Source organism: Mytilus edulis, chromosome 5 (assembly GCF_963676685.1).
Source record: "Mytilus edulis chromosome 5, xbMytEdul2.2, whole genome shotgun sequence".
In the NCBI taxonomy this organism is placed as follows: Eukaryota; Metazoa; Mollusca; class Bivalvia; order Mytilida; family Mytilidae; genus Mytilus; species Mytilus edulis.
This window is the reverse complement of record NC_092348.1, coordinates 33,237,264-33,257,422: the sequence shown is the minus strand read 5'-3', so window position 1 is coordinate 33,257,422 and position 20,159 is coordinate 33,237,264. Positions and strand designations below refer to the sequence as shown.

The 20,159-nt window shown below is 30.9% G+C and overlaps 1 protein-coding gene across 1 annotated transcript in view; it reads left to right on the top strand.

The window, feature by feature from the left end:
- The window catches only part of LOC139523487 (nephrin-like), a 43,578-nt gene that overhangs the window by 16,917 nt on the left and 6,502 nt on the right, over nt 1–20,159 (top strand). The window contains exons 4-7 of the mRNA XM_071317549.1: nt 5,714–5,965; nt 14,935–15,216; nt 16,738–17,067; nt 17,541–17,834. Coding sequence (XP_071173650.1) covers nt 5,714–5,965; nt 14,935–15,216; nt 16,738–17,067; nt 17,541–17,834 — 1,158 coding nt within the window. The remainder of the gene's footprint in view (nt 1–5,713; nt 5,966–14,934; nt 15,217–16,737; nt 17,068–17,540; nt 17,835–20,159) is intronic.

Genomic DNA, 20,159 nt, shown 5'->3' with positions numbered 1-20,159 from the left:
AATAAAGATAAAATTACTATTTATCCAGTTTTGGAATAAAAGGCATTTATTTTTTATCTTTAAGAAACGATTTCCCCAAATAACTTCTTGACGTATAGATCTAAAGTTTTTTGGCTGTTGTACTTTTTTATTATTTATCCATGCTTTTACAATGTTGAAATAAAATTTTGGCAGCTCCTTTAACTCTGGAATAGAGTCAGTGTTATCAATATTCATGTGAAAGATAAGGAAATCTTTTCCAAACTTATTAAAATAAAAAAGTGGAATAATTTTCCAATTTTTTAAATCTCCATTAATTAACCTTTTGATCCACCCAATTTTGATAGATTCTATATATTTATCTATATTAATCATTTTTAAACCCCCATCTAGTTCACAAAAACTTAGTACTGTGCGTTTAACCTTTTCTCTTTTGCTTTTCCATAAAAAATTATAGATAATTTTTTTAAATTTAACAATATATTCTTTTTCAATATGTGAAACAGACGCTAAAAAGGTAATGTTTGGTATGATCAATGATTTGATAACTGTTATTTTACCGATCATTGTTAAATGTCTTTTCTCCCAATTTTTTATGATCTTTTCAGACTTTTCTATTTGTTTTTCTGCATTTAGTTTTTGGCATTCATTTTTGTTACAACCGAAAAAAATTCCTAAACATTTCACTGGTTTGTTTGTAAAGTTGATATTTTCATATTTTTCTTTGCAATGTTTGTGTTTTCCTAACCAAATTCCTTCTGTTTTTGATCTGTTTAATTTAAGCCCTGACAAAGTGCCAAAAATTTCAATCATGTTTAATACTTTTGAAATGTCTTGTTTTGTTTTTAAAAAAAGTGTGGTGTCATCTGCAAGTTGACTGATTTTTAAAGAATGTGTTTTCCCATCTATTTTGATTTCAAATCCTTTAATATTATTGTCTTGTCTTATTCTACATGCTAATATCTCGACAGCAATAACGAAAATTAAAGCACTGCACGGACATCCTTGTCTAATCCCTCGAAAAATGTTGAGGGGTTCAGATATCCACCCATTATTGATCACTGAGCTTTTAATATCTGTATACATAGTTTTTATCCATTTGAGCATAGAATCTTGAAAGCCAAATTTTTTTAATGCTGAGAACATGAAATCCCATTCTAAAGAGTCGAATGCTTTTGAAAAGTCTAAAAATAATAATGCTCCTTCTATATTAAATTTTTCTGCATAATCAATTATATCCTGGATCTGTCTAATATTATAACCTATATATCTATTTTTAACATACCCATTTTGATCTTCATGGATAATTTTTGGTAAGACATTTTTAATGCGCTGAGCTAATGAATATGCTATTAATTTTGTATCAATATTTAATAAAGTAATTGGTCTATAGTTATCTAAACTCAGTGGATCATTTTTTTTATGGATAAGAGAGATAACTCCTAATTTCTGAGAAGTTGTTAACTCCCCTTTTTTATATGAAAAATTAAATGTGGATACAATGAATTCTTTTAATTCTTCCCAAAATGTTCTATAAAATTCTACGCTTAAACCATCAATTCCAGGTGCTTTGTTCAATTTCATCTTAAATAGTGAATCTGTACATTCATCTATAGTTAATTTTCCTTCCATAATATCACTCTCTTTTGTTGTTAATTTATGATCAATATTTGTATCATTAATATAATCATTTATAGATTTTATATCTGGATTTGTACTTTTATAAATATCTTTATAGAATTCTGTCTCTAATTGTAAAATTTTGGATGAGTCAGTTTGTATCACTCCTTCTTTATCTCTTAGTGCAGTTATAGTTTTTCTTGTTTGTCTAGCTTTTTCTAAACCTAAAAAGAATTTAGTATTTTTTTCCCCTTCTTCTACCCATTGAATTCGTGACCTGATTTGAGCTCCTTTTGTTTTTATTTCATATATCTTCTTTAATTTATTCTCATTGTTAATTAATTCTTCATGAAAATGCTTTATTACCTCATCTTTACAATGTTTATTAATGTTTTCATTTAATTTTTTAATTTTATTTTCCAATACATGTATTTCACTTATATTCTGTTTTGCTTTTCTTTTACAGTATTCAATGGTGTATTCTTTGACCTCAATTTTGAATAAGTCCCAATGGTGTCCAATATTTTTGGTAAGTTTTGGATTGTTTTTATATTTATGAATTAGGCCATTTATTATGTTTTTATATTCAATATTATCCAAAATGCTGTTATTAATTTTAAAATATCCTTTCCCTTTTAATTGTGATCTCCCTTTCAACTTTAGTGATATAGCTTGGTGGTCTGTGTGAGATATAAGTGCAGGTCTTATATCTGCTGAGTATATATGTGATCTTATTTCTGGGCATATAAGAAAGAGATCTATGCGAGAGGCTTCATTTATATTGTTTTTGCGTCTCCATGTAAATTGTGTATTGTTACTATGTGTCTCTCTCCAAATGTCTATCAACTTTAGTGTTTTAATTAGATTTTTTAAACTGTTAACTGGTTTTTGTGTTTTTTTATTTGCGCTGTATTTTTTTCTGTCAATAATTGATAGTGTATCATTCATATCTCCACCAACAATTACCATCCCTAAGCTATTCTCTGATATCATATCCTTTACTTTTTTGAAAAAAACATTTCTGTTCTTTGGTAAATTTGGAGCATAAATATTCACTAAAGTATAAATGCTATCTTTAATTTCTACATTAAGCAAAATTATTCTCCCTTCTTTATCTTGAAATTTATCAATAAATTTATATTCTATTTGCTCATTAATATAAATTGACACCCCTCTTGATTGTGAATTACCATAGCTATTATATATATCACCTTTGAATTCTTCATTCAAATCTTTCTCTAAATTAACAGTGAAATGGCTTTCTTGTATAAATAAAATATTACAATGTTGATGCTTCATCCACATATGAAGTCTTTGTCTTTTATCTTTTGATCCTAGTCCCTGACAATTCAATGAACATATATGTACAGTTTCACTCATTATTTGTCATAAGTGTTTTAATAATAATGCAATGTTTACCCAAATCTAATGTTAACAACATAATAATAATATATTCAAAGTCAATAAGCATTTTTGTAAATCCATATATTATACACCTTCTACATATACTTGTTAATTTAATAAAACATATTTCATTATGTAAGCAATCCATATACAAACTGTAAACTATGCTATTGATGTGTATCTCATAATATTGTGACATTGTACTAATTGTTGTTTTATTGTCTATTTTCAGTCGGTGTTCGACCTTGCCTTTAAAAATAGGTTGACCCAATTTCACCTGTGAGGAATTTAAATGCCACATGCAGTTCTTAATTGACCTGGTAGAAAATTTATGTGATAGTGGATGTGTAAAAATACGTAATCCATGTGTTTTGGAAACTTTAAATCTGCACGTATTATTCATGGATTTACATTGGAATACTAGAACTGTGTGAACACGTGTTACTATATATGGCCAGTGGTTGGCTAAAAATAGAATTGGACTTTCCCTTGCTATACATCTTGCACATAGCGAAGATTTGCGATACGTGCTATCACATTTGATAACAAATGCGTTTTCAGTGAATATTTTAATTATTTTCACAAGGAATAATAAGTATTGGAAAAAATGATTAATTATCAACTTCATATTAAGAATTATGATTCTGTCAGAAAAAGAAGATTCTATTGTGCTTTTTATAGCATATATATACCATATAGGAATAATTTCCTTTTTCACAACAAACATTTCTTTGACTTTCAATTTGTCATTTCTTTTTGGATGTATGCAATCTGTAATCACATCACATTCATGTTTTTGTTTTTTTTCAATAATTATAATAAAAATAATAAAAATTATATACATTTTGTACATTTGTTTTTTAAATATTATAATGCATAAATTTTGATACAACTATAATATGATACAGTCTTGCACTACTTTTTACTTGTCTTTTGTGCAGGACCTGTACGTTTTTGGTATTCATCTGTGGGGGTCGTCGCATTTCTTTTGTCGGTCTTATTTGTAGGCGTATGATTTTCAGGGTGTACAGTACCAGGTGTTCCATGGAAATATTGGCTAATACCTCCTTGTGGTGCATTTTTTCTTGGGTTTCTTATCCCGACTTTCTTTTTAGGCCCTTTATTTTTTTCACCTAGTGTCTCTTCTGCAGTTGTTTTTTTTTCTTTTTCACTTTCGTCTACACTGGTATTTATGTTTGTGGATGTTTGTTTTTTTTCTAGTGGAATCATAGATATTTGGCTGACTGTGTTTTCGTCTGGTTGCGGTACAGATTTGGATTGTGGCTCTTGATTATCTACTCCAGTTTCATCGCCATCAGAATTTTGGTCATGTGTATCATCAACTTCACTAAGAGGAGAATCACACTCTGCCTGCCGGTGTCCCTCTTTATGGCATTGACGACACACCCAATCGTTAGGACATTGTGCATATTTGTGTCCCTTCTGAAGGCATTTATTGCAAGATATTTCATATTGTCCTGTATGATTGTCTTGCCCTTGATGTAAAACTAAAGCTTTGTATTTGCCTATAAGTAGTGTTCTAGGTAAGGGTTTACTAAGTGGCGCGACTATCGCAATTCTGTCGCCAGTTTGGCAATTGGTTACTAGACCATCTACCCTCAAACGTTCTCTATATAATTTAAAGATGTCACATCCATTAAACTCAAGACAGCGCCAGTTTATTAAGTTTGTTGGCTACCATCTTCTTTTTTGTATGCTTATGTAGCATGTGTTACATTTATCATTTTATATCTTTATATGGCTTGGCTTAGTTGACCCCTTCCTAGGCCAAGCTATTGTATTCTGTATTATTTTATTATCGTTTTATGTTTTGCATTCATTATTATCAGAGACATATAATACATTATATGTCTCTGTTATTATCTTGTTGGAAATGTATATGTATATATTATATATTGTTTATTTTTGTATGAGAAACATTTTTACTCTGAATAAGTAAAAATATTGCAATTCAACTTCTTGTTTCTCTTTTCATTTATGCATTGCCCAAATGGTCCAATAAATGTTAAATACATGAGATACTCGCCGATTCATTCAAGTGAAAGGTAAACCTCTCGTTGTTTGTTTGGGTTGAAGGAGGAAAGCATAAAAAACATTATGTTTTTTTTTTCTGACGGAGTTTTTATATATGCCTTTATGTATTTCATTGGACAAAATATTTTATTTTCAAATTGATTCATCAACTTTCTGTTCAGACTCTGGTGACGTTAAAAACAGTCTTGAGTAGGAACTGCAAGCTTTCGAATACCGAATAAATTTGAGAATGTATATCCTGTATGCAGGTGAAGTTGGTATATTGCTACTAAAGTGGGGGAAGTGGTATTTCCAAAATTAAAATAGTTAAATTACACTGGAGTATATTTGTATTAAATTTTAACGCTTAACTTTCAATAAAGAAATGAAATTCATCTTCAATACCACCCTTGCAAACTGTAAAAGCTAATTGTAATACTTGATAACATAGTATGAATAAAAAACACTTTTGTTAACGGTGTCGTCCCTAAAAATCAAAAATCAATTTCTATTGACGTAGAGTAGACGATTCTAAATTCATTTCATGCTACATCATATAATTTGAAGAAAGGGAACCTTAGTATACACTGCTGAAATAATACCATTAAATATTTAGAATTCGCCCTCTTTCTCAAGTTCTCAAATAGTTTTGGTAAAATAGAAATGCTTATTTCAGATTCGCCTAAAATGAAAGTAAATATGATCCAATCTTCATTGTTGAGAGAATCTGATCAAGTTAGACTAACCTGTGTATATGAATCTAACCCAGCTCCAAGTGTTATTATATGGACACACAATGACATAATCATACAACGTGACTTTGAATATTACATACATAATATATCAAGAAGAGAAGATGGAGTCTATCAGTGCAAGGTCAAAAATGCAATTGGATATGGTGTTGATGAAATAAAGCTAAGTGTCCAGTGTAAGTCTTTATCTCTTAAATTTTGTCTTTTGCAACTTTACACTAGTCAACAAAAGAAACGATTAATTTACCATTAGATACATTATGATGACTTTTGTAATAGGATAAAAAAAAGAAACGATACCAAGTATGAAATTTACTATTTGGTCTTATTTCACGTTGCTTTATCATTAGAACATTTAGTTTAAAGCAACGGTAAAAGTTTTATTCGAATTTTCGAGGTTTGAAAAATAATTCTTCATATTTCAAAAACCGATATCATAATATTTTTTTTATATTATACATGTTATAGTTTATAATATAATCACATTGTCAACGTCTTGTCAAACCCATTGTCGTTCATTCTAATATGACTTGCTTCTTTCTCTTTGTGGATAAACCCATGCTCTAAATCCAATATTATTTGTTTACGTATGCGTATATTGACTACTATACTGCATAATATTGAATTTTATCAATTTGGCATGCATTTAATTTCATTTCCAAACTCTCAAATGATGCTAATGTTGTTACTAATTCATTTATCATGACTGTAATGAGCAATTAGAAATTGACATATTTGACCTAGACACGACATCCGTTAATGCTGGCTGTTCAAAACTCCTTCCTCATGAAAAATCACATTGCCAGTCGTTTGCTTGTTTACAAACAAAAAAGGGAGAGTCACGGAAGAGCCTTCTACACTTAATCAGATCGGACATAGAAATTACCTTTCTTGTACTTATCAAAATCGAAATAATTGATGCAATCTATACTTTGTTGTAGTCTATCGCTAGGGTAAAAATAATCACGTATATAATATAATGCATACCCATGTTAAAACTACAATAAAGTGTAGCTTGCATCAACTATTTCTTAATTGATGCAAATAATAAACGAAGGCAACCGTAGTATCCCGGTGTTCAAAGGTCATAAATCGATATAGAGAAAAAAAAAAACATGGGTCACAAACCAAATCCGAGGAAACACATGAAATATAAGAGGAAAACAAACGAACAAAAGAATAGGAACACTGAAGCGAACAATAAAACCCTAAACCCTTACATACACATAATAGCTCGTTATTAACTCTTGCAATGAAGCTTTAAAACAAAATACCTGCTTTTAAGGTTGCATTTCTGTAAATATTGACAATGCATTTTCCCATAGGAACTCCCTGTACGACTAAAACTGTACCAATTTTATTATCAAGTTTTGAAAAAATCATATCCTTAAATTTAAAGTTCATTTGCCCTTCTATTTTTTTGAAAGGTCAAAGGTCAAAATATAGGGCTGTGCGGCATATTTTCAACGTTTATAGGCCCCGAACCCCGAGTTTAAACGTACACTAAATGTCTTAACTACCCTTACCTCGACTTCGTAGGGATACCACAAATTTCAATATAACAATATTCACATGTATATTTACTGGTAATATTCCCAAGTTATGTGTCTATGAGATACAACCAACAGATCAGAACTCGGAACCAGTATGTATCAAAATTAGTTATCTATGAATATTCTAAATCTCCCCAAAAGAGGCGTGGTTTGAGAAACAGCTGTATTTACAAAGTGCAACCTTGATGGTCCTTTTAATTCTGTTGACATATATAATTTTTATACGCCCGTCTTTTAGACGGGACGTATTATGGTATACCGTTGTCCGTCCGTCCATCCGTCGTCCACACTTCGGACAATAACTCAAAAACACTTTCACCAATTTCGATGAAACTTAAGTGAATTGTTTATATCTATTGACGTAAGCTCCCTTTCGTTTTTTTTTTAATTTCAGATTTTAAGATTTGGATTTATGGGGCTTTATTCATAAAAAAAGGGGGGATTTTCAACACTTCGGACAATAACTCAAAAAGGCTTTCACCAATGTTCATGAAACTTTGGTGAATTGTTTATATCTATTGATGTAAGCTCCCTTTCAATTTTTATAAATTTCAGATTTTAAGTTTTGAATTTATGGGGCTTTATTCATAAAAAAAGGGGATTTTCAACACTTCGGACAATAACTCAAAAAGGCTTTCACCAATGTCCATGAAACTTTGGTGAATTGTTTATATCTACTGGTGTAAGCTCCCTTTTAATTTTTATAAATTTCAGATTTTAAGTTTTGGATTTATGGGGCTTTATTCATAAAAAAGGGGGATTTTCAACACTTCGGATAATAACTCAAAAAGGCTTTCACCAATGTCCATGAAACTTTGGTGAATTGTTTATATTTATTGATGCAAGCTCCCTTTCAATTTTTATAAATTTTAGATTTTACATTTCCGTGTTATGAATTAAAAAAGGGAGGATTTTCCAATTTTGGGACAATAACTAACACTTTCACAAAATTTTATGCAACTTTGATAAATTGTTTATATCTATTGACATGAGTTCCCTTTCCATTTTTATAAATTTTAGATTTTACGTTTTCTTAAGTAATGAATTTTTATACTTAAAAAAGGGGGATTTTATGAAACTTTGGTGAATATATTAATGTAACATCCCTTTTGATTTCTATATATATTTCTAGTTGATCATATAAATTCATTTAAAGCATAAAAGACAAGTTTAAATTCATTTAAAGCATAAAAGACAAGTTAAAAGAGCAACGGGCGTATCAAGTTTAATTGTTTACCAAACTCTTTCGTAGATACAAGGACTTGATTAGTAAATTAGACTGTACCAGTAGAAAACTTATTAAAAACGTTTTTTCACATCACATAAATGTTACGGTAATATTGAACTAATTACGCGGAAATCACTATGTGAACTCATCGAACCTCGAAACTAATTAGTAAAGGTTAATTTACCAATGTTGTCATTGGATCTTTGAATTTGGCACAAATATCGATTTTGTCATCAGCAAATTAAAACTTCCACGTTGATTTCTATATAGAGGTTAACCTCTTACTTCCCAACTGCCTTTCAATACCTTTGTGTATAGCATTGCACAGTCCTCTTTAGCTTAGACATATTTATTTATAGTGGATTGTGAAACAAGTTATTGCAACTTATATTAATCCCTATTTACTTTGCGGGTGGTGCCTTGTCCTCTTTGACTGGTAATGACGTGAAAATACCGCGACGTGTTTTAGTTGATTTTAGGCCGTTAGTTTTCCCGTTTGAATTGTTTTTCATATGTCATTTCGGGGTCTTCTATAACTGACTTTGCGGCTTTGCTCATTAATGAAGGCCGCACGGCGACCTATTTTTGACCTGTTGATACAATTTGAAATTCTATTTCGTTATTTAATGTTTACTTTTTAGTGTTATATGTCGTCTCTTTATTTTTAATTTACACCTACAACATGTACTTTGATAAGTTCTTGGTATTACTTTAATTTTCACTTCTGTTCTCGTACTATGAATAACAAAATTATTTATCTAGTACATGTAATAATTAATTCTATTCTCTATTACTGTATAACTTAAAACAACATTGTTTTCATTTACTTATGTACTTTATTTTATCTGGTGGCATTTTATGCAAGGTTATGGTTGTCTTGGTGATATTGTTTAACATCTCACTCCCGATTTTATTGATTTTGTATTTACATTGTGTCATCGATCAAATTTATTCGTTCAGTGTATGTTCACTTGACCGTGTTAAGGGTATACGATACAGTTACAGGGGAGGTAATGACGTTGCTGACGTAAATTGTTATTTTCGCGACGTCAAACTATGACTTATTGGGAACAGATTCAGTTTTGGACTGATTTTCTGCATTCAAACTTATCTAACTTGAAAACGAGTTCATGGACCCCTCTTTTTTAAAATGCCATTTGGTTTGTTCACGCGAGAAGATTATGTGTGCCAATTTTCATGAAAACGTAAATAGTGCAATTTTTATAAAGTTGATAAATATACAGCCAAAAATGATGTTTTTTTCTACATTCATGAACATTTGATAAATACGAGGTATTTCTGAATAAAAAATGTGTAAATTTTTAAGAATCTTATAAAATACAGAAAAAAAAATTATTTAACAAAAAACAATTTGTAAAATTGAGAATGGAAATGGGAATGTGTCAAAGAGACAACAACCCGACAAAATAAAAAAACAACAGCAGAGGGTCACCAACAGGTCTTCAATGTAGCGAGAAATTCCCGCACCCGGAGGCGTCCTTCAGCTGGCCCCTAAACAAATATATACTAGTCCAGTGATAATGAACGCCATACTAATTTCCAAATTGTACACAAGAAACTAAAATTAAAATAATACAAGACTAACAAAGACCAGAGGCTCCTGACTTGGGACAGGCGCAAAAATGCGGCGGGGTTAAACATGTTTGTGAGATCTCAACCCTCCCCCTATACCTCTAACCAATGTAGTAAAGTAAACGCCTAACAATACGCACATTAAAATTCAGTTCAAGAGAAATCCGAGTCTGATGTCAGAAGATGTAACCAAAGAAAATAAACAAAATGACAATAATACATAAATAACAACAGACTACTAGCAGTTAACTGACATGCCAGCTCCAGACTTCAATTAAACTGACTGAAAGATTATGATTTCATCATATGAACATCAGGCACAATCCTTCCCGTTAGGGGTTTAGTATCATACCATCATTACATATATGAGAAGAACATAACCCGTGTCATGCCAACAACTGTTTTTAGAATAAATGTGTTTAGTTCCGATGCAAAGACCTTATCAGTGACTCAATATTAACGCCAAAATATGCAATCTTTAATGACTTGACAACAGTATCTTAATTATATCCCTTCTTAATAAGTCTATTCAAAGGTTTTGTAAGTTTCTGAGGTGAATACTGACACCTTTGTGCTTTATAAAGAATATTACCATAAAAAATTGGATGTGAAATACCTGAACGTATTAGAAATCTGCATGTTGAGCTATATTTACGAATGATGTCTTTATACCGATGATAAAATTTAGTAAATGTTTTGACTAGTTTGTGATATCGAAAACCCTGGTGTAATAATTTTTCAGTAATACATAAATTTCTCTCGTTAAAATCTAAAACATTGTTACATACACGAGCGAATCGTACAAGTTGAGATATATAAACACCGTAAGATGGTGACAAGGGAACGTCACCATCTAAAAACGGATAATTAACGATAGGAAATGAAAAATCATCCCTTTTATCATAAATTTTAGTATTCAGCTTTCCATTAGTGATATAGATATCAAGATCGAGAAAAGGGCAGTGGTCATTGTTAGTATTAGCTTTATTTAAAGTAAGTTCAACAGGATAAATTTCATTAATATACATACTGAAGTCGTCATTATTGAGAGCCAAAATATCATCCAAATATCTAAAAGTATTATTAAATTTGTTTATCAGATGTTGTTTCGATGGGTCTTTGCTTATTTTTGTCATAAATTGTAACTCATAACAATACAAAAACAGGTCCGCAATAAGTGGTGCACAGTTAGTCCCCATTGGAATTCCGATAATCTGAGGATATACGGAATCACCAAAGCGAACAAAAATGTTATCTAGTAAAAATTCAAGGGCATACTTATAGTATCAAAGCATGTCCAATTAACATAGTTTTTTTGTTATTGCTACTAAAAAATGACCTAAAAGAGTTTGAACATATATATTCACATTCTGATTTTTTGAATGCCCATTTAATTAGGTGTGTGAATTTTTTCTTAATGAGAATGTGAGGCAATGTGGTATACAGGGTAGAAAAATCAAAACTTTGAACAGATTCAAAATCACCAATATATGCATGCAATTTATCAAGTACTTCCAACGAGTTCTTGACACTCCAAAAGTAATTTATTCCACTATTTTCGAAGGCCTTATTTGAACAATTTATTGTCAGGTTTTTAATTGTACCAAGTATGCTGGTAAAAAGAATAGACAATTTAGTAGTTGAACAATGGCTTGAAGACGAAATAAATCTATATTTGTAAGGGGTTTTGTGTAGCTTCGGAAGCCAATACATAGTTGGGACTTTCATTGAATTTGGCTCTGCTTGTAAAGCGGTGGCTAAAAGTTTATGTTTGTTACATATTTCGTTTTCTGAAAATGGAGTCAGTTGGAATGTTGGTGAATTGGTGATTTCCTTTTTCAGAACCTCAATGTAAAATTTACGTCAAACAATAATAATATTATTAGCAGCTTTATCTGCCGGGACAAAAACAAATTCCTTGGCTAGTTCTTTTAGTTTATGTTTGATACGAGAAATAGGTTTATTGTGTTTATATTTTAAAACAAAAAAGTTATGTCTTTCTTTTGAAAGGGGAAATACGGCCACAAATCCGAAATTTGAGCAAATATACAAAATTTCGACCTCATTTTACTCAAAAAGTAGCACATGAAGGTATATTTTTTATTACATATTTGATTTAATCAGGTAAAAAAATAGTCTATATGGAAATTTTTATCAAAATGTAAATACGGGATCAAAACTGTATCGTATGCCCTTAACATGTCGTTAGGTTAAGCCATTTCAATTGATATTTTATATTTTTGTCTTTCTATGTTGTGATGTTACACTGTTGTTTCAGGTAAAAATGGATGTTGGTACCTATTAAAACGGTTAAACCCGTTGCATTTGTATGCACCTGTCCTAAGTCAGGAAACTGATGTTCAGTGGTTGTCGTATTTATACACCCATAACAACAAAATAGACACAACGTACAGATTTGAAAGTGCTCTCAGTTACTGAAACTAGTTCAAAGCCAATAACAAATGATAAAACAAATCATGTGTCTTAGACTAAATAAATAAATTTGGTGTATTTACTTTCTACTGATTGGTAAAGAGTATTAGTTTTATTTTCAATTTTGTCAATTTTTATGGCGACACGCCCACTCTGACGTTGTGTATTCATACGCCAACATGTGTGTACGTACGTTGTTATTGTTAATATAAGTAATATAAAAAGTTCTTTGAGCCTTTTTTTTGATAGAAAATTTATTTATAATAAATGGCAATAATTTATTTTGAATTTATTGACCCATAAAATTAATTTTTGACTCTTCACTTTTTACATAATCCGCTTCGCGGATTATTCAATTTGAAGAGTCAAAAATTAATTTTAACCATAAAATTAATTTTTGACTCTTCACTTTTTACATAATCCGCTTCGCGGATTATTCAATTTGAAGAGTCAAAAATTAATTTTATGGTTCAATAAATTCAAAGAAATAATAGCCATTCATTAAATAAATGATTAATCACTACACAGCGACCATCAAATGCATGATGTGTAAAGACGTCATTAACATTCAGGGATACACATGACCTGGCACAATGCCAAAGTATAGATACCCAATAGATTATAGAACACAACAGTGCATATGTCACAGTGTATAACAATAATACTAAGCATAATTTCAATTTACTGTTAACAACATTAATATGTATACCAATAAAAAAAAGAAAACAATATTCAAAGAGTTGATTACATTTGATGAATAGGAAACGTTTAGATTAAAAGTCTGTTATTTCAATTGCTGGGCTCGGGAAACATCTTCACCGTAAAAGTTATGTTACTCCGTTTGAAATAAGCATTCTACAGGGACACATTTAGTACAGGTTTTGAATTCAATTTGTAGTAACGAAACCCAGGACTTGATAATTAACCATTAACATGATTAATACATTAATAACCTTAAAAAAATCAAGAACGTCACTACAGACACGGGCACACTGTACGAGTTGGAATATATTACCCATGCAAAACAATACCAAAGGTGTTTTACCGTTAAAAACAGTACAATTTACAAATGGGAAGACAAATTGTCCCTTGTTCTCTTGTTAGAGCACCACCTTCTGCCATTTTGATTTATTCCATGTTGTTAAATGTTCTTATACATACATATCAATAAATATGGTTTGTTTGGTAATGAGTCAATTTTCTATCAAAGTTCAAATGAAGTTGATATAATTAATTATAAGCAACCGCACAGCCTTCATCAATGAAAAGAAACATTTCGTAGATTCAGCTAGAAAAGACCTCAACATGAAAAATATGCAACAAAATTGATTAAAATTACGACCAAATTCATAACAAAACAAATTACGAAACAAACAACAGGAATGAACCAACTATTACCACTCAATTAGGTCTAGGATAGGCACACATTGAAAGTGGTGCGATAAATATGTTTGTAGGCGACAACCCTCCAGTAACCTCGGACAGTGGTGTAAAAATATAACATAGGAATAAACAACAAATATCAGTTATCAATCTGAGTATTTTTTTCGAGTGTTGTCTATCAAAGGCATAAATAAATATTACTACCGATTTTGCCGCGAATTCTACTATTATCTAAAAACATCAAAGGTGGTAAGAGCGCTATCTCAACTCACTATCCGAAATTGTTTTCTTAGATAGCCGAAAAATTGTAAAAATAACCCCCCGGAGGATGGCATCATCATAATGTTCTCGCAAAGCGTTCGTCAGCTTTCTCTTAAATGAAACTTGATATAGGTTTTTGTGATACTGGTTCCTGTTCTTTCGTTATCAGGTAGATGTTTCCTAAAAGGCGGTCAAGATAAAAAAAATACTTTTCGTATGAAAATAGACTTTGTTGCGTTGTGAGAAATTTATATATTCTGTAACTGAGGCACGTTAATCGGATAGTCATGCAAGCTTTTAATCCAGTCATAGATAAGATGACGATATAAAAAGATATGTTTTACTCATTAGTCGAAGGTAAACTGACAACGCCCGAGAAAACAAACGAAAACGACGAAAATATTACCCCCCCCCCCCCAAAAAAAAAAAAAACCCAGTCAAGGTGGATTTTAGAACGATTGCAAACTTTACGCATTTTGTGACGCAATTTTCAATTCCACAACATCGTCTTCCGGAAGAAAAATATCTTATTTTTTATTATACATTACTAATGAAATAAAGCGATCTTTTATAAACCGATAATAACAAATGTTCATATTGTTAGTTCATGTTTAAATTGATATAACTGTTATAACATTAGCAGATTCAAACAAATGTTATAAGTTTATGCAAGTTTTATAATTTGTATTTGCAGATGCCCCTGAAGTGCATGTCGAACTACTTCCAAATTCTTCACTTCTTTGTAATGCCACTGGATTTCCGAATAATTACACGTTTTCAAACTGGGAACATATGTCGATAGATAGTTTCAGGTCGATAAACAATGCAATAAATTTACTTAAGTTTGATTTCAATGATGATGATAATAATCCAGTCTACACATTTGATGGCCTTTACGTTTGTAAAGTCAGCAATGGCATTCCCGATGTACATAACATTACAATGCAACTTGGATTTAAAGATGTTTATTTTCCTGGTAATACTTATACGTTACCAAGCGTTTGATTAAACAAGTACTCTTTCAACATAAGGCTATAGGGGGCACGGCAGTATTTCATGGCCATAGTGGATAATGTTGGCAATTTTAGAATTTGCACAACTTTCTAACACTGCCAAATATTCTACATAAACACTGAACTGAAGTTCTTTTACTATACTTTTCAAAAATTCATTTTCACCTGTATGTACAATTGTTTCATATTTTTCTACACCTGATTCATCCTTCAGTTTTGGAAAGTATGTTCTGTTGATACTGTATTTTGTCCAATCACACTGTTCAAATACATTCAATTTTACTTAAGTAGGGTACACATAAGAGCAAGCTTAATTCTGAAATGCAAATACTACCGTGTTACATATAAACTTAAGAGTTTGATATACTTCTTTCATTTAAAATAATAAACCATGTACGCTATCTTCTATGTGACAGTTATTGCGTCCATGAGTGCAATATACCCCCCCCCCCCAAAAAAAAACAATTTAATTAAACGCCATTTTATTCAACCTGTCTGAAACCTGAATATCATAATATATCTATTATATTTCACTGTTGTTCAAATTAGATGAGACGATGTTCATTCTAAAGCTCTTCTTCGAACTTCTTGCGTTTAAACTTAATAGTACAATTTGTACATATTCGTATAAATATATTTACCTGATGAATGTTTACATTCAATGAATTGGGAAATATTCCGTCTAGCAATTTCGTAATAATGCCAGTTTGATCCTGATTATATATTGATTTTCCCAGACATAATCAATAATACCGCTATGCTACCTATTTATATAGAAAAGAGGCCAAAAGGTGCGAAAAGGTCACTCAAACTCATTAGTCAAAAAGAAACTGATAATGGCAAGGCCTAAAAAAATATTTGGAATTCGTAATTCTCATCAACAACTTGTCTGCATAAGGTAAGTTTTACACGTAATTTACCATCTGTTCCTGTACAAATGATTTTGAAAAATTCCATTTTTTTATGTCTAAAACTGTGTATATAAGGGCATAACTGCTAGATTAAAAACAAAATTTCCTGAAAATGTCAGATAAAAAACATGTGAATACAAGATGAGGTTTTTAAAGATCGGTCTATATTTATAGAAAATCATTGTAGAATACACAAATGTAGCTTTTAAGGACAAATAACTATCAACCCATCAGTTTTTGGAATTTTCAGCCAAAGAATTTAAAAAACCTAATAATTGATTGGTAAATATTACACAGTAAGGCAATTTATCAGAATGACATACACATTTTGAAAATTAACGCAAAAAGAAATTTTCAAAAACAACTTAGTTATTTTAAAGACATGCCTTTTCCGTAAATGTATTTAAGTACTTTCAATCTACAATCAAAGGAGAGAAGTTCAATCACAAGAACATATCAAATGATAGAAGTCTTACGGAGAATGTTTCATTGGTTTTGTAAAACAAAGTGGCAGTAATTTAAAAAAAAACAGTTTAATGTGTATTTTTGTATGTTTGTTTTCTATATTTGTAGGAAAGCCCTATTGTATTCCTCAAAATAACACAGAGATTAGGGAAAGAACAGAACCGGTTACGATTACATTTATTGTGTATAGCAGAACACCTGTAAATTATACATGGCAGAAAGGTCATTTCCAGTTGAAGGGTTCTTCAAAATACAAATATCAGATAAATCAAACAAGTACACCCGTTAAAATACACGGGGTATTAGTAAATCTAACAACATTAACTGTAGGTCTGCTAATATATAATCTAACATACACAGACTTTGATACTGTTTACACAGTTTATTTGTCCAATAAGCACGGAAATTCAAGTTGTTCAAATGACTTACTAAAAGGCAGTGAGTATTTTGATATATATTATATTTAGTTTGCATATCGATGAATTTTTATTTAACTTAAATTTGTTCCAATCATTTTTACACCAAAAATTTCGTTAAATGAAAAACCCTGCATTAAGTATGCTTTTCAAAAACATAGTACATGTTTAGTCAAATCACTGAGAGAACCCCTTCGAAATTATGGAAAACTATCATTCTGCATTGAAAATACTATTTTGGCGTAAGTAAGATACACCCATCCTCATACAGTAGGTTTAACTAGTATATTCAAAGCCAATAGCAGGAATTCATACGACGAGATTTCTTATCATGACGAAAAGACATCTATTATAGATAATTTAAAATTTAAATTTATTAAGGAATTTAATCTTCACTATTTCCAAAGAAAAAAATATAAGAACATACTTTAAGACTTCCTTATTGTTTAATTTTTAATGGTTGCAATTACTAATATAATGTGTCATATTTTAAAGCTGTACCCGATAAACCGAGCAATTTAACCGTTAAACCATTACTAGTTAGTTTTGAAGTCACTTGGAATGCAGGATTCAATGGTAGATATCCTCAAAGTTTTACCATAAACTATCGTTCAATAATGGATCAAAACTGGACAACAATTGCAATTTTATCTAATGAACGCCACAAAAAGGTTCAAGGTCTCCTAGAAAATATGAAGTATTTAGTTTACATGTATGCTCTAAATGTCATAGGAAAGAGTGATAATACAGACAATGTGACAATTCAAACACTTGAATCACATGCAATATGTAAGTGTTTATATATGCTTTGTACTTAGTATTTATCATATTTGAAACACATACGCATCTAACATTGTTGGGTTGATGTTTAGACGAGTTGTATATACATTATGTACACAGCCATGTATCACCATCATTGATGGCGATCCGATGGATACATCTGTTGTAGGGTTGTCACTGACTCAGACGTACTTATGAATATAATTATTTTCTGTGACTGTATCTCACATTAATTTGTAGGATCCTTTACTATAGATAATTTAGCTGATCTGTAACAATAACATCTTCATGCCTTATATATCATGTACTGTAGTACGCCGCTAGATTAAAAAACTGACGTGGAAAGGTAACACATGCCCACCGAAAGCTCTTTTAATGAGAGCCCAGGTGGTCGTGTGGTCTAGCGGGACGGCTGCAGTGCAGGCGATTTGGTGTCACGATATCACAGTAGCATGGGTTCGAATCCCGGCGAGGGAAGAACAAAAAATTTGCGAAAGCAAATTTACAGATCTAACATTGTTGGGTTGATGTTTAGACGAGTTATATATATATATATATATATATATATATATATATATATATATATATATATATATATATATATATATATTCCATAGGTACTTTATTAACCAAGGTCCAAATAAATGATTATTAAGGTCATGACATTTGTATATAATTTTGTTACCTTGTATCGCGAATCCAATAGAGGCGTCATCATTTATAGATTTATTATATATAGTTAAAACATGAAGTGTTTATATCTGCCTATTAGATTTGTAATAAGGGTCATAATTGTTACCCATACTTGTATTTATTGTGAACAACTAAAGAAGAGGGTTCTCCGTGCAAACATGTTTTCTGTATGAAATGTAACTTTGGGACATATCATGTCATAACAAATTTATGAAAGATGTGTGTAAATCCAAAATTATGGCAATTTTTCAATAGGTACAAAACCATTAATTTATAGCCCTTTTGCATTCTATGTTGAATTCTGCAATTTCAAGCATGAATGGCTTCTTTGTCTAAAGTTCAAATAAAATGGCAGTCAATTCATGTCAAAACTATACAATGTCCTGACAAGAGGTAAAAAAATCAACATACATTTAATTAAAAATTAGAGTACAGGTTCCCGGAAGTTGGATAGTACAAAAACCTGCACTTCAGATCTGAAAAACAGGGTAAATGTGCCTTTCTATTATAATTTGATAAACTTCTACAGTGATAAAAAAGCCCCTAGCTTTGAATTTAATACCAATACTACCCGAATATTTGACTTATTGACAAATATACAGCTATGCGTAGGAACTATTTTGGCTTGAATATGTACTACTTTCTAAACCTATTCTATGGCGGATTTTCTAGATTTGAAATTTATGGCATGATCTGAATTCGGCACCCGTCCCAGTTTACAAACAAAACCTTAGTAAGAAAACATATAAAGGTCTGTAATGGGTTCATATCTATAACCATTTGTGAAATGGACTTTCATTATGGTAAACCGAATCGGAAAGGCAGCTATAAGGATTCCTAAGTGAGGAAATGGATTACACTGAAACAAACTCTACGAGTGAATGATGTGCCTACAGGATAACATAAATAAGAATTTCTTACTCTGCATGAAAACTGTTTTACCCAGTCATTATAAGAAAACTAAGGTTTCAAGTTACTCAGGCAAAGTTGATTCTAGATAAATTTGGCTACTGTTTACGTACTTTTTGGTCAAACAGCTCTTTTCCTGTTCCGTCCTTATACATCATCGGCTTTCAAATATTCCGCTTTGAGCGTTCTTGTTGAATTTAAATTGAAAACAACGCATCGGACGCATGGAACTATTAAGCGTCTTGTTTTGATTTTTAACTATTCAAAAAAGATTTTTTTTTAACAAACCAAACTGCAGTGTAAATGAACAGATTTTAACCGTTTGCCTTTTTATATGATATTTCTTTGGGTGATGATTAATCTCTTTTAACTGATGCTATTTCAATCAAATTGGTATCCTGTGGTTTCATCCCTAATTGTATATACTTATCAAACCGTAGCAACAATATTAACTATAATTACTTTCTTGCAAGATTTTCTTCTAAACAGCGTTGCTTTATCCATCGTGGGATATGGACGATGCAGATCATATTGACCCTTCCCTAGATAAAAGGTCACATGTTTGTATAAACCATAAAGAAAGAAAGAAAGCAGAAAGTATTTCAAATGTATTAGTTTTTGAGTCCTGGGTAATTCCATATGACGATTTTCAATTATGACGCTATAATTTACCCTTGGCCTGGATTATAATGCAATTTAAAAATCTGCCATAGATTTGGAGAACACAAAAAC